The 16,497-nt window shown below is 35.7% G+C and overlaps 1 protein-coding gene across 1 annotated transcript in view; it reads right to left on the bottom strand.

Moving 5' to 3' along the window:
* Window positions 1-16,497, bottom strand: part of LOC145280229 (uncharacterized) — a 291,530-nt gene that overhangs the window by 33,171 nt on the left and 241,862 nt on the right. The window contains exon 2 of the mRNA XM_080132013.1: window positions 14,640-14,789. Coding sequence (XP_079988139.1) covers window positions 14,640-14,789 — 150 coding nt within the window. The remainder of the gene's footprint in view (window positions 1-14,639; window positions 14,790-16,497) is intronic.

The raw sequence follows: 16,497 nt of genomic DNA, 5'->3' as shown, positions 1-16,497 counted from the left end.
CCAACAGATGTTTTTTTTTTATTTGATTAAGATGTCCTTTTTCGTGATTTTTATTATTATTGAATGCTATACACCATATTTTCAGTACTTTTGTCTATTGCTCCAGAGTCCCGAAAAATTTGGGGGGGGGGTTCTTATGTTTTTTACGGATCTTTTCTCCTGGGTAATATAGATACTTTTTCTTTGGATCTTTTCTCCTGGATAATAGATATAGATACTTTTTTTGGTTTTGTTTTATTTAGTAGCAAATAGTACTCCAAATATGAGTCTTATCTTCTGCTTGTACATAGTCTAATTTTGATATAACCCTGATGGTGTGTTAAGATTAAGTATGATCCTATAAACCTGTAAATACTTTGCAGTGTAGTTTCAGTAGGTGTGCCGCATGCTTCTCTGAGTAGTTTCCGAGTATCGACAAAGCATCTCTCCGAGGATTCGTGACATGATTAATCTGGAACTTATCGCAGAGCTCCTAAAAATCCATGGACGTAGATTGCGTCTCGTTTTTACTTACAATGCAGCCATCAACTCCAAACCGAGTAAATAATTCATGGAGGAAATTAATTACTACCCTTGTAGTGAATCTTATAAAGCTGAGCACTTATGACCATTTTGTGTAACTGCCCATCACAATTAGGTAATACCAATTCTACAGTAAATCTGCGAAATGTATATGAATTCTAGACTAGGGTTGGTCTGAGCCCTGGCCTTAAAGTAGTTAAACACAACCCTTTTATAACATGAGAATGTTTTCATTTCTTTATCCATCATTGGCAAGTATACCTAACTAAAGCTGAGTCTTTTCATTTCCTGGTGACCCATATAAAAATCTTTCAATACCAGATTCAGTCTGTCTCACGAAAAACCTTGAAAGTCTGCCCGTATGTCTGATCTGTTTGGAGGAGAGGTAATCTTCTTTGAAATTATAATTCAGCAGAATAGTGTCCTACCAGTTGTTTGTTGTATAGAGGGGTAATCTTTAATGTGACGCAAAGATTGTAAATAGATGTTTATAATAGGTCTGCAATATAAAGACTCGTTCGTATAAATATCGCTGGAACTTTGTAATCTCAAAGATATTAGCAACTGCTTCTTTCGCGACGTGTGAATAGTTGTTTCGTGCTCAGAGCAGAAGTTTGTTGCATGTGCAATGAGTGCTTACTTCCAGCTGGCATTTATTTTAGATACTGACCCCTATGCCTTGGTCTTAAATGTCCGGAGATTGCTTTGTCACTAATATCTTTGTCGGCACTTTGAAAATAACAAACACCTCTCAAACCTGTACTGACATCAACTTATCAGGTTTGAAAACGTTAAACAGACGCCGAAGGATGTTAATTGATTTAATGCCTTCTATATTGAGGAAGTCAATGACACATCTCTGCTTCTGACGTACGTCCATGATAAAAGTTATTTTCTTAGTCTCATATAGTCAATATTTGCAACAGCGAGAGTATACTTTCAAATCATAAATACATCGGTTCAATAATGAGCACAATGTAATATGAAATTCCCTGAGATCCATTCGGACGGAGAAAAATAGGAAACATTACATTTAGAACACACCTAGTTTATATATATATATATATATATATATATATATATATACATATATATATATATATATTATATATGTGTGTGTGTATGTGTGTTTCTTTGTGTGTGCGTTTGCTTGCGTGCGTGTATAATATTTGTTAACTATTTTTCTCATACAACAAGCGTCATTTTAACATTCAAAACATTGAATGTATCTTCAGTGCATGCTTCAAAGTTCTACGTTCAAACGATATTCAAACAGTACAGATAAAACACGAATAAAAAATGAAGAATAAAGAAAATTACAGATAAAAAAAACAAGATGAAATGTTTACATGCACGTAACTGCACAACATGTCAGCGACAAATTGTGAAAATTAAATTTAGATAAACATGGTAAAGAAGACTTGCTAAGTAAAATAGGAGAGGAATGCAGATGAAAGGTACTTGGTTCATGGAAAGGGAATGTCTACTTCAACTAAGAAGGATTAGAATCTAAAATTGAATCACCTTAGTGTATAGGCGAGGAAGTAAAGATCTCAGCTCTAAATATCAGGAATCAACACGAGAAAATATTTTCTACATATTAAGTAATAAATATATTTTAATATGTTTTTCATACGTTTTTTTTTTATCAATAGGGAAATTTTGATATTTCTTGGCAATTTGTATCACAAATAATAACCACAGTTTGTAACACATTTTAGATGATATTCGTCAATATTGAAAGTGTTGATATCATTGAAGGCGGAGGGAAATTTGACAAATAATTGGACACCTTTATAAAGAATCTGGTGAACCAATCTAGGTCAAATCCTGGTGATAGTGAAGAATAGTAACACGACGGGTTTCCGAGGTCGCCCTCTTAGATATTACAAGGAATCGTTGGTTACGAGCTTCAAATTAAAATACGACCGGGTGGTCACTCGCCAGTTGCAATTCCTTGTCGCAGCACAATATACGGGATTCAAGCCGCGACCTGTCTCGTTAGGTCGTATCAAAGGTTGAGTTCAGACTGCTACAAAGTTCTGGCGATCCTATTGCTGCTAAGTTTAACAGACCCGATGTTAACTATCTGACAATTCTGGAGGAGCTACTGCCTTGTGGCAGGCGGCGGTACCATCAAGCAAAGAGATTATTGTTCAATCGGTTGCTGTGACGTCCACTGTCAAGTTAAAAGAAGAGAGCTGTCAGCAATAGTCCCCAAACGTAAGCCGAAACAGAAAAAAAAAAGCAACACACACACACAAAAATAATGCCATGACTATTTGGATTTTTGGGTGATATACTCGTAACAGAATCAGCAAAATGAAAGTTGCTGCCCGCTGAACGCATAAAGAAAGAAAAATAAGAGGAAATAAACGTATCAAGGTAACAAATAAACCAACGACTTGTGTCGCGTGTGCATTTTTTTTTGTAAAGAAATCTACGCAGACTATAGCAGTCGTTTTTCGTTCTCTAAAAAAGGATCAACGGTTCTCATTTCTCGCTTGTATTAACTTTGTTTTAACTACCTGTTTTTTTTTTTTTTGTTTTTTTTTGGGTTTGTTTTTCCGTAACCGAGTCGAGTTAAATAATTTTCCTCGGATTTATTCAGTAATGTCCGTTCGGATTACGATTTTTTTTTTTTTTGTAAAGGCTAATCGTTGTTTTTCTCTGCTTCTTGGGCATCTGAATCGATAATTTCCAGAAGGCTTCGACTGGCAATCTTTAGGACCGGTCTGCTTCACACCAGAAAACTTGTGCCACCGTAGGTGAATTTTGTAACTCATTAAGCAAATTAACAACTGACTTTATCGAAGAAGGATGTCAGGCCGGTGAGACACAATCCCTCTTTTCAACTAATTAAAACTCGCCACGTAAAGAGACAATTAGTTAACCGCCTATGCTACACTTGTTGTCTATCAACTAAACTTCAAGCAAATATGTGATTCTCACGATCCGTAGATAACCCAGGGCCCCTAAATTATTCCTATTGACATAACCAGGATGAAAGTTTTCATCAACAATTCGAGCACAACAGAAAAATTGGTAATTTTCATCCATCGGGATTCACCCTTCGTCAAAACAATTATTGTTTCCTACGGTTGTTTTTATTTTTCTTTCGTTCAGTCTCTACATCGGCTATATATATATATATATATATATATATATATATATATATATATATATATATATATATATATATATATATATGGAGAAGTATAGAAATCCGCATGCAGTCGCAAAGAACGTCTCCAAAAACGCAAGGTTATATCTTATATTTCAGCCACGTAGGACTTACCAGCAAAAACTGTTCCATTACTGGTCATGTATCTAATAGCAAACAGACATTAAGATTACAAAAAAAAAAATACGTTAAATCAAATTGCACGCACAACTGCGTAGGCGTCACGACATGCATGCAGATTGTTATACCCCTTTAATATTGGATTTCTTTTCCAGCTTAATCGGATTATTTTTACTCTTATCTTACTTCGTTTGTTTTCCAATTTAAAAATTCCGACTAATTTTTAAAAAAAACTTTTTTTCGGTTTTTGAATTTACGTTTTCATGAATTCTGGATGCCATACATTCGTTTTTTACCAATTTTTCCATGTTTTAACCGATACAAACATATTCAACATTATTTGCATTTAATGACTTTCAGAAAGTGCTCTTTCGTCTAATGCCATAACCAGCAAACTCTTAGTTCAGCTATACTAATAATTTCCTAATTTCATTATTCGCCCTGAAGAAAACAATAGCATTTGTTGAAACTCCGCAGATTAAAGGTTTCTTAATAAAATTTTTGGAGTATTCTGTGGAACAATAAATTTCCTTGTAGGTTTTGTATTTACACTCCTAATTCTTTTCATAATGACAAGCTCTACTACATATCGTGGTTGTATTGAGCTTTTTATTTGGTTAGAATTCTTCATCAATAATAATATTTTAATTAGATTAAGGTTTACTCTTGATTTTGTCTGGTAACTTTTTATTCCTATTACTTGAATTGAATTGTACACACACACACACTCACACAGATATATATATATATATGTATATATATGTATACAAAAGTGAACGTGTCTGTGTGTCTGTGTACATTTCCCTACGCAATAATTCTGTCAATATTTTGTCTACAGACTCAAAATTTGATATACAGGGTACTGAGATTTGGGAAAATCGATGTGATCGGTTTTCGGCCAGAAATTTGGCTTTTAAGGGGTCAACGTTCAACGATTTGACCTTTTAGAACTCTAATAAACTCCTCCGAAAATGTTGGGTCTAAACACTTGAAACATTAGATATAGGTTTACTGGACATGGATATAACTTAATATTTTGATTTGAGTCCAAACCAATAAATTTTAAGGGGACATAATAGGGATCAAAGTTAAAAAAATTGGCCATGTTTTCTTTTTTGCTCAGCATGCACCTCCAAACACTCGGGCAACACCGGGCACCCATGCTAGTATATATATAAAAGTGAACGTGTCTATCTGCCTGTGTGCCTGTGTAGATTTCCATACGCAATAATTCTGTCAATTTTTAGTCTACAGACTCGAAACTTGATATACAGGGTGCTGAGATTTGAGAAAATCGATGTGATGGGGTTTCGGCCAGCAATTTTGCTGTTAATGGAGTCAGAATTCAGCGATTTGATCTTTGAGAAATCTAACAAACTCCTCCGAGAATCTTGGGTCTAAACACTTGAAACTTTACGTATAGGTTCAATGGACATTGCTCTAACTTAATAACTTGATTTGAGCCCAGAACAATAAATTTTAAGGGGTCATAATTGGGGTCAAAGTTTAAAAAATTAACCTTTTTTTTTTTTTGCTCAGCATACACCTCAAAACAACCGGGCAACGCCGGGCTGAAATGCTAATATATATATATATATATATATATATATATATATATATATATATATATATATATATATATATATATATATATAGCAATTATATATGTTTTGGCTTCCAGCTAAAGTTGAAGTTAACGCAGTTCCCGTAGCATTGAAACATCGTTCTTCGTAAAAACAAGTAAAAATAATGTTTTCAGGAAGTCGATAATTCGACCTTACTTTATGCACTAAGTAATTGTTTAATGATAAAATTGGCGACTGTTGATAAATGTGATTTCGCGACCAGATTTTAATCTAACTCGCCATTTCTATCCCTACTATTAAAATGGCGAGACAACTGTATGTCAATCATATATGAATATAATTATATATACATACACAGGTTATAGAGAACCCTGTCCTTGGCAGACTATCATGTGTGTACTACATAACGGCATCGCATTCTTTGCTTAATTGGCAATAGGGACAAGTTTTGTAACAGACTTTAAACAATAACATATAACTTAATGATTTTCTTAAACTGCTTCTACAATAATGAATTATTATAAATGAAAATATCAGATTACACTAGTACTCACTTTAAATGAAACAAATCGGGAATATTTCATGTATTAATGATCCACCATTTATCGAGCCCTAAAAGTCATTCAAGCATAAACGGTTAATGTGTTTATCAGGAAGACAATGAGACGACTCCTTCATAGCAGGCAACGATAGTTGGATCTGACTAAAATGTTATTATTTACAATTGCAGCTTAAGAATATTTTTTAACGTTGACTTTAAAACAAAGTTGTATTTATCTGACAAGCAGTCTAGTAGTATTGTGTTTCACAGAATTGTATTTATTAGAAACAGAAACATGCTCATTTAAAATATACCTAATTTTAATTAACAACGTAATAAAGAACACTTATTTAGAAAAGGTGTTCTTTATTTGGTTACAATTATTTTGAATGTTCTACAAGGAAAAACACTAGAGTAGGGCTCATTTAAGTACATATCATGTGAATAATAATAAAGACAGTCCGACAACCGATATTGTGTGAGAATTTTATATAGGAAACAGTAGAAGGCGCCCTGTAAAATATTTCAAATTACTCTGGATAGAGTAATAAAGGACATATGAGCAGCATCTCCCATAATGGGGCAGTGATACTCCATCTTAGGACGTGTTTGACTCTTATACCGAAATATACGGCAGAAATGACAGGTGTTTTGAAATTTCTATAACAGGGGTTGGACAAAATAATGGAAATATATTGTTGGAATAGGGGCAGAAAATGTCTTGTATAAGTATTTTTTTTTACTCACAATTGCTCCCAAAACATTCCTCTGCCAGGATAGAAAGACTCGTAACTTGCTTAAACATAAGACCTACGTTTGTGTAATGTTTCTATTTTTAAAAGTTTGAAACATCTATTAATTGATGGAAAATTCAGAAAATGTTTCCATTATTTTGTCCAACCTCTGTAATGGCAATTTAAAAACACCTGTTATTTCTATTCCAAGCTAGATATGCTGATACAGTATATGTGCTGCATATTCCGATAATAAACTACTGCACTATTTTAATGTGGTATTTTATTTTCGAAATACATTTTTTCCCCATGCTATTCAGATAAATGTTCCTTGTTGTCGCTACCAGTCATTAATGTTGCTAGAACTAAGCAGATTTGAAACTAGGACTCCACTGGGGGCCGTTAGATACTCTATTGATTACGCTAAATAAAATGCAAACAATTATATTTTATATATAAAAAACAGTAAATTACGTATGTTTTACCGCACTGATTAACAATAGTATATCATTATTTGTAAGGAATAATATTCCCAAAAAGCTCTCCGAAAATCTTCGTCTGCGTCTCTCGAATCCCTGACACATATAGATTTAGAGGGAGTCACGGAAATGTGTGTAAATAATGTAAATATCAAATGTATATAGGGAGAAAGATAAAAAAAAACTATATATATATATATATATATATATATATATATATACTAGCAAAGATACCCGTGCTTCGCACGGAGCTTTGTTGCGCACTCGGGTACCAAAATCTGTGGGCACCTTTCCAGTAAGTTGATGTTGTAAGAGCAACGATTGCATAAGGTGATTAACATTTTAACTACCTCTTGTAGTGACTGAAATTCAATCAGGAACTTCACAAAACATTTTCATCAAAAAGGAAGGTTACTTGATGTTACATAGTAAATTTTTCATTGAAGTAATTTTCAACTCTTGCTTAAATTTTATCTTGCACATTCAATACTAAAAACTTACCACAATCAGATCATGTCAGTTTTTCCTCATATCCATTTCTCGAACTTTTCACTGAAGAGCCTCAGGGTAAACTACATTTCTGCTGCTTTGATTTGGAGCCAGAATGTAGAGTTTTTCTGAACTTCCTGTCCGGCTGATGGAGACGTAGAACATACCGTGACTGAAGCAGTCTGATGTCAAGTCTACGCCAATGGTGTTAAATGTCTGACCTTGACTTTTGTTTATGCTCATTGCAAAACACACCTTCACAGGAAATTGGAGTCTCCGGAATTTAAATGGAAGTTCTGAGTCCGATGGAACTAAGGGGATCCTTGGCAGTAGAACGGTTTCGCCTTTGTAGGGACCACAGGAAATGGTGGCCTCAAGTACATTGGTGTGCAATCTAGTGATACCACATCTGGTTCCGTTTGTTGTTTTTGGCGGTTCCAAGGATCGAAGAATCATGATTGGCGATCCAATTTTGAGATTTAAAATGTGTGGAGGCATTCCAGATATCTCCAAAGAGTTTAAAAACTCCACAGGGTAGTGAACAGCTTCATATTCATTAGTAGCCGAATCAACTGACTTGTATTGCTTTGTGTCTCCTGGAAATTCATCCATTATTGAATTGTTCAAATGATTCACATTGCTGTTTAATGGCGAAATAATAGCCCTCTCAGCAAGCCAATCCGGTGATTTTCCATTGTTTTGCAGGTCTGGGTACACTTTGTCTTTCAGTTGCTTCTGATTACCGACACATTTACCAAGCGCAGTTGGAATCTTAATTGTGTCAGGTGAAGAAGTGATAGGAAACTGACCATTACCGATTTGGAGAAGCAATTTTGAGAAGTCTGCTGCAGCTGTGTTATCAGAGATATAGGCTCTCATATTAGTAGTCAGTCTCTTCACTATAACGTGCCTCCAGAGATAGGATTGTTTCAAACTTGCATTGACAATGTTAGCCCTTGTGCCATTTTTAACCACTGGGAGGATTTGACGGAAATCACCGCAAAATAAGGTTGGAATGCCACCCATGGGATTCTTGTTTCCTGTGATGTCTTGCAGTGTTCGGTCAATTGCTTCATAAGCACTCTTGTGCGTGCGTCATTGGGGCTTCGTCTACAATGATTGCAGAGGTGTCTCTAATTACATTTGCCAAGGCTGAGTTACCAGTAATTTTGCAAACTGGCTGATCCATTCGATGAGTATCCAAGGGTACTTTAAAAGTGCTGTGAAGAGTGCGGCCACCTTGTAGTAGAGTAGCAGCAATGCCACTGAATGCTGTTGCAAGCACAATCTTTCTCATGGATCTAATCTTTGCAAGGATCAAATTGATTACAAAAGTCTTGCCCGTACCACCTGGAGCATCAAGAAACATCATGTTTTTGTTCATTTCACCTTGTGCTTCCAACATTGGCATGAATGAATTGTAAACTTCTCTTTGAGAATCGGTCAGTTTTTCTTGCATATTTTCTGCTTGTAGGGAAAGTTCTTCAAGATTATAAGTAACTTCACGTTGATACTCTCTCGCGAGTCTTTCATCTCTCCCTTGCGTTGGTGCAGGTAATCCATAGCTTGCCAATGGTTGACCGCACATAAGGATAACTTTTTCTTCAATTAGACAAAGAGTTTTATTGTAGATGTCCTCATTAAAATCTGCTTCTGGATTGTTAACTTCTTGCCTGTATCTGTGAAGAATGTCTTCAGATATTACATCACGAAAAGCCATCCAGATCTCAAGAGGATTTCTTGGCTCACAGGCTGTTAAAATTATCACAAATAGGCTTCGCAAATTTGAAGGTGATTGAGTGGCACTTGCCTCTCCTACTGCTTGATGCAAGTGATGGTCATTTTCTAGAAGGCCTCGAGCAAGGCACGCTGCTCTGTATGTTTCAAACACCTGACCATTGTATGCTCGCAAATTTTGAAATGAAGTTGGACCAGCAACCTCATTGAGCAACAGGCGTAAGAAATAACACTCCCCTGCTTTTGGACTAATCGTGTAGATTCTCCCAATGCATGGTGCCTTCCATACATCATCATTTTCAGTACCTTCAACTTGTACCCCACGCATTCTTCTCATCCATTTCTTTGTCGATTTGTTCCAAGTGTAAAACTCAGGGACTTCTGCGTATTTGAGACCCCTTGCAAAGGCAGAGTTGAAAAAATGCTGTCAAAGTTGTGGCAGGCGGTGGACCTTGGGCTCGTTCCAGAGCAGTATCAGCTGAGAACATGACACGCTGCCCATTTTCAAGATGAACAGAAAGTTGTACAATTGGGGGGAAATGTTAATAGATGGGATGTTCCAATATCCTCCAGGCCGCCTCTGAACTGCCGACATACCTTGCATTCTGGAACTGCTGGATCTCATCCACAATGTGACTTTTTACTTGGCCTTGTTGGTTAGCTGCTCCATCAGTTCTTTGTAGTTCAAACACTGCTTGATCACATCCTTTATTCACGTATTTGAGGGCATATTTGATGCTTTGGATCGAGCTGCAAATTTCTACGTTAATGTGAGCGTTGAACTGCTGAAGGAGGACCTTGTTGTACGGAACAATCCACTGGTTTGTTATTTCTTGATTAACATACCGACCATTTCTCTTCATCCTTATTGTACCAGTCTGGCCTCCATCTTCTGGTTTTCTTCGCCTGTACTTGGGGTAAGAGGCTTGGCCTTGCTCGGTACACTGAAGAAATTCTTTTGGGTATTTTTTGGAACATTTGTTGTCAATCATACATGGACAATTTGGATTAAATGGTCCACAAGGTACATGCACCATATGTGCCATCACTTTAGCATGAAGATCAGGATCTTCCTCTTTGTCAGGGATCTCTGCAGATATGCAGAGATCCATTTTTTCTGGTAGAAGTTTGTCCTCTGGGGCCTGCCAGGTGAGGATGTGTGCATGCGGCAGTCCTCTTTTTTGATATTCAATACTGTACAGGAAAGCCCCTAGCCTGCCAAATCCTCCCTTTTTAATAAATTCAAGTAACTTTTTTAGCTTCTGCCTGAAAACCCTGGCAACAATATCTGGACGATCCTGAGGGTCTTGCCCTTGAAGACAATTTTCTGTAATTTCTGTCCACTTTGGATTTGTTGTGAACGTGATGAAGAGGTCGGCTCGGCCCATTCGCCGAACATATGCCATGGCATCACTTTGACGCTCAAACATGTATCGAGGGCCTCCTGTATAAGTTGCCGGAAGTACAACTCGTTGACCAAACTGTTCTGGATTCCCATCCTCCCTAAGAATTGAATCTCTCAAGTTGCTATAATTGTCAGCTCTCAGGGTCTGTTGCTCACGCCTCAGGAACTGTAAACGTTCTGTTTCAATCTTGCAGTACACATCCACCAGCCATTGTGGAAATAGCCTTCGGTACCAGAGAAAATAGTTTCCAGGCCGAGTCATTAAATGGTACGAATAAAATTGCTGTTGGTAACTTTTCGCCCATTGGATGCCTTCATGTAGATGTTGTAAGATGGAGAACCATAGGGGTACATTAACGGGTACATTAAAGTATCGTAGAGGGGATGTAGTTCGGAGATCCATTTTAATGTATCATTTCTAAAACGCAAGACAATATCCCGGTTAGCTGTTGGTTCATTCTCCATTAATATTCCAATCTCATACGTTGTTGTTGGAGCATTGAATCGCCGTGGATGCTCTTCTTGCGGCCTTCGGTCTTCCCTTATGACAACTTTATGTTCTACCAAGTGTTCTTCTTCAATCCTCTCCTTTGTTGTTTTCAGCTGACAAATAAAGCTGTTGTTCTCATGTAAAAATTCAGTCAGACTTTGGAGAATGTCTCTATTGAGTCTACTGTCACGTCCCCGATTATGTAGTTCCTCTTCCAGACTATCCAAGAAGTAGACTTGAATAAACTTTGCTGTTTCATCTTCAGGTGGTAAAAGACACCCAATCTGGTGGCAAACCTGGCCTCGAATTCTAAACGAAGGATTCCACCCATGTACTGCCGCAATTTTGTGACCAAATGATGTCATTGCAAAACAATTGTTATAACAGCCTAGATTTTGCAGAAAATCTTTTGAGATGGGACCATTGCCGGAGAGCAAATCTTGAAGCAACTGAGGCAGTGGTGGAAAGCTATCAAGCACAACTTTGCCAGAAGAAGAACAACAACCAGGGGTTTCTCCTTTAAATTTTACAGCTGAGCAATGTTGACATACTTTGTCCATTTTTCCTATATCAGCTGTAGTGAGAGAGTCATTTTTGTTGTAGAGCAATCCTTTTCTATTGCAGTGTTCTATTTCATGGTGTCTCAAAGCAGTCATTCGTTGTCTAGCTGCCTCGTTTTCTGTCAATTGCTGGGGCAAAGTCATACTCTCTCTCCATGCAGCCTCTCGTTGTTGCCCTTGGTATAGGCGAAAGCTTCGTTGGGTTTCCGATTCATTCTGATGTCGTTGAGCCACTCTCAACTGACCTTGTGTACGTCTACTTACCTCATATAATTCATTCGATCGTAATATTTCTTCTCTTTCCAGTGCATATCTTTGCCTTTCTTGAATTTCATCTTGTGATGAATTTAACCGCCTTACAGCATGTCTAGTTCTGTCAGCTTCACGTTGGGTTTCTCTTTCCAAATCTGACAGTCTTGCTCTCCTTTCTCTTTGACGTATTCTGTTAAGTTCTAGACGTCTTTCTCTATCTGAATTGTTTTCATTGGAGCGAATTGCAGCAACTCTTAGTCTATTAGCTTCCAATCTTTCCATTCTTTCTTCCTCACTTTCGTTTCTACTTCGTTTGGGTGGCATAATTTCGGTTTTAAACGGAATTGTTTAACGATATTAATGATTGTAAATTAATTAAGCGTAAAGGAAATGTATACTAACTGAAATGGACGAACTATAAATAATATTTCTGAATAGTACAATTATAAACAATTATATTGTACCTATTTACTATGCCTCCCCACGGGACAGAGTTAGACACCAGGGTCGTTTTTTAACGTGGAGAAAAGGTACAAAAATAAAAATTGTCTCAGACGTGAAGGATTTCTCCTCCACCGAAAGAGAACAAGAAAATGAAGTGCAGCATCTGAAGAACAGATGGTATTTATTTGCTCCCCCACCGAGCAAATTAGGCACAAGGCCGATTTTTAATGTGAGGAGTGAAGGGAGGGGGAAGGGGAAAAGGGGACCAGCTCCCGAGAGGTGGGAAATGGGAGCTGGTTAAAGGTCAGGCATGTGGGGTTGCCCCCACATCTGGTCTTTGCTAGTCATAGCTAGTCATAGCTTGCAGTATCTGCCGGAACAGATACTACACTTTGATCTTGGCCAAAAGGAATGAATAAAAGCGACCTACGTGTGACTCATTACTTCCGGGTGTAAACGTCACAATCTAAAAGTAATAATTAAAAAAAAAAAGTAAATGTAAAATAAATGTAATACCAACTTAGGTTAACTAAGTAAACAGTACAATTAAAACAGTTCTATTAAAACAAATAATTACTAAGATCTAGGTAATTGTTAGTCTCATTGTTATGGTTTTAAAGAAAAAAATGTGTAAAAAAAGTTCTGCTTTTGTGAGTACGTGTACTTCTTTTAAATTACATAACCTTTTTATTTTATTAATTATATCTCTTTTAAATTTATATATTTTGTTAGTAAACTGGAAGAAATTCAGTTGAATAAAACCTTGTTCGTGTTCTTTACGTTAAACTCATATTTTTATAAAAGGTTCATCCGGTTTAAAGAAAGCGCTAAGTTTAAATAAGACTGGAAATAACTAATTCAATATATAAATAGAAAAATGAAATAAATATAAGCTTTAAGTCTTAAGATAGTAATAATCAAAATGTAATAAATTATTTGTAGTTCTAATCTATGATAAGACAGGCTTTCGAAATAGGCTCGACCAGAAAGATTAAATTGGAACGAAATTATAATCTCCGTGCCATTTTCAAAACAACCCCACAAAAGTAACGATATCCTGCAGTTGGTTAAATGACAATGGTTGTAAGAAAAATGTAAAAGAAAATGCGCTTATCTGTTTATTTTGACCTGTTTTATTTAATTAAAAAAACATTGGCTATAACTGGAAGAGAGCGTTATGTTTTGGGGGTTGTTTAAAAAATAGAATGGAAATAAAGTTAGTTCCGTTTTAATTGTCTTTAATTGCGGCAAGCGCTAACAAAATCGAAAAATCACTGTTTACATTCGAAATGTTAACTTTTATAGGTTTACAGGTTTGCTGACAAGGCTGGGGGTGTTTAATACAATTATTTTACTAAATTGATTTTTTTCATTTAAAAATAAAATTATTTCTTTTTTAATAAAGTTTTATTTTAAAATATTTGTTTTTGTTTATTTATATAAAATTACAATAGTTGAATTGTATTCTTTCAATTATATTGACAAGTAAAATATAAAAGATTAAAACGGAACGAAATTGAAATTTCCATTACATTTTCAATACAATCCCAAAACATAAAGCTTTCCTCCCCAATGAATTGTTTTGATAATATACGTAAAGTGAAATAAATCGAATATAAAATTAAATGAAAATATATTAAATAATTAAATGTTAAATAGATTTTGTAAATAGTACAGTTGAAATGATTAGAATATTTCCAATATGTAATAAGGTCGAGGTAATTAGTTAAAGAGATTTAATATAATGTGATATGCAAATGAGCATAAGTCATTCGATATGGGGGTGGTTTGTAGACTAGTATATAAAGAAATTGGGCATTGATTCTTATGTCTCCTATAACAGAAACATCCTAAAATGGGTTCTAATGTTTCTCTACCAGGAGAGATCTACCCTCTTACCTCCTTTATATTTCGTTGATGATGGAGAGCTGTACACACAGACAGAAACACACGAACCCTATTACTTTATAAATATATATATATATATATATATATATATATATATATATATATAGAGAGAGAGAGAGAGAGAGAGAGAGAGAGAGAGAGAGAGAGAAGGGAGAGTGAAAGAGGGAGACGAACAATTATATACCTACCATTAAAATCTGTTTCTCTTACTATTGAACAATACATATATTCATTCCTTTCTGGACAAGGCGTCGGTTGAGGTGGAGACTGTTCGCATTCACCGTAGTAATTATCTTTTCGTGAATCACATCGCGAACAAAGTATCACTGCTTGTATTTCTGCAAATAACAAAAAGAGAACAAAAATATCATCAAACTTCATTTATATAAAAACACTAAGCATTAAAAGTTTCCAAATTCTCTCAAGACATTACTGAACTTCATGAAACCTTCCGCACCTATTGCGACAATATGACTATTCAGTTAAGCATAGCATCTTCCTAGTCAATTAGACCAGTTTTATCGTTCGATGAGAGATGATTGGGACAGTTATTCATGTGTTCAAAGTTTGTACCAGCTTTTTGTTAATGATGAACATTCATTAGTCAATGTTGGCCATGGTTTAAAGTTACTCTGTTATCGCGTTAGGCAGGGAGAATCAGTAGTAAAACACATACGATATAATAGATAATGACGCTGATGATGCCTCGGAAAAACGGGTTACAATCATATAGAAAACTCCAATCTTTTCATTCACTGTAAAATAATTGAAAAAACCATTACTATTTATAGTTATATATTAATATTAACAGTTATATATTAATATTAATAGTTATAGTTACACAATTATCTTCACTACTATTAAAAGTATACACTATTATGTGTTTCTGCTATGTTTAATAAAGTGTCGCCATCTATTAAAAATAAGTGTTAAGAAGATTGTCAGAACGACAATTATGTCGACAACTAGGGGGTTTAAGAGAGTAAGTTAAATCGACAGTAGATTACTTTATGATGCTCGGTTATCGAAGACGGTATTATTTCACTCGGAGGTGGTCATGTTATAGTCGGCTGGGAAGCATTTTCGCAGCGCCTTTTACACAGATGGTATGTTCTTGAAATGAAAGCTAACTCATGGAAAGTCAATTTTGTTTGGAGTACAGGTATGTTATTGTTTAAGCTAATCGTGTTACTACTGTAAATTGCTTATAAGGGAGGATCCAGGATTAGAGCTTAATCGGGCATCTACGATGAATAAAACAATAGCGAGAGTTCAGTAACATATCTTTTGTGTGACAGAAACTGTAGAGTAGACATGAGATAATATATTGTGTATTCTATAAACGCAAGAAAGAGAGAAGGAAAATTGCGTGTGTAAGTTTGTATGTGTGCTTTATGTAACGTCTCCCGATGTTACAAGAAAAGGGGACCTTTTCTTGTAAGTAAGAAAAAAAAATTAGATAAGTAAAAATGAGATTTGATAGACCGAGATTCGAACCTCGTAAGCAAGGTTCAAGAAAAAGGGTCAGGCATGGAATGTTCGGATTGTTCAGTTTTCATATAAAATAGTGTAGATATGTTGCTTGAAAAGGAATTTAATTATTCAATTATTTGATGAAACTGAACTAAAATAAGGTCAGTTAGGCGAACGAACAATAGCAAATTTAAATATGTTAAAAAATAAGTTAGGTCGTAAAATAGGTTAAAGAAAATTCCTTGTCTGCAAAGGTAGTTTGGAAACGTAGGAAACAAAGTACGTTTAGGCCACGCCATGGCAGAAATGAATTCTCAACATATGATCTAGAGTAAGACAGACGGGTGGACGGAGTTGGAGACAGAGTTTGACAGACGAGAGACAGAGCTAACATCGTCAGAGGAGTAGGGCCTCCATTTGGAAGCGAAAGGTTAGAAAGTTTTAACCATGTAGTCAGTTTTGAATTCCTGGAACCATCATCATTGCAACCGGCCCAATTTAATAAAAGAACACATCATATTTTGTAACTGCGTCTTCGTGTTGTGTCATTCTTCAACAATTAAAGGTAATGTG

The sequence above is a fragment of the Euprymna scolopes genome, chromosome 7 (assembly GCF_053919585.1).
Source record: "Euprymna scolopes isolate OS-2025 chromosome 7, ASM5391958v1, whole genome shotgun sequence".
NCBI lineage: Eukaryota > Metazoa > Mollusca > Cephalopoda > Sepiida > Sepiolidae > Euprymna > Euprymna scolopes.
The sequence above is the reverse complement of the archived record's forward strand: the minus strand, read 5'-3'. Positions and strand labels throughout refer to the sequence as shown.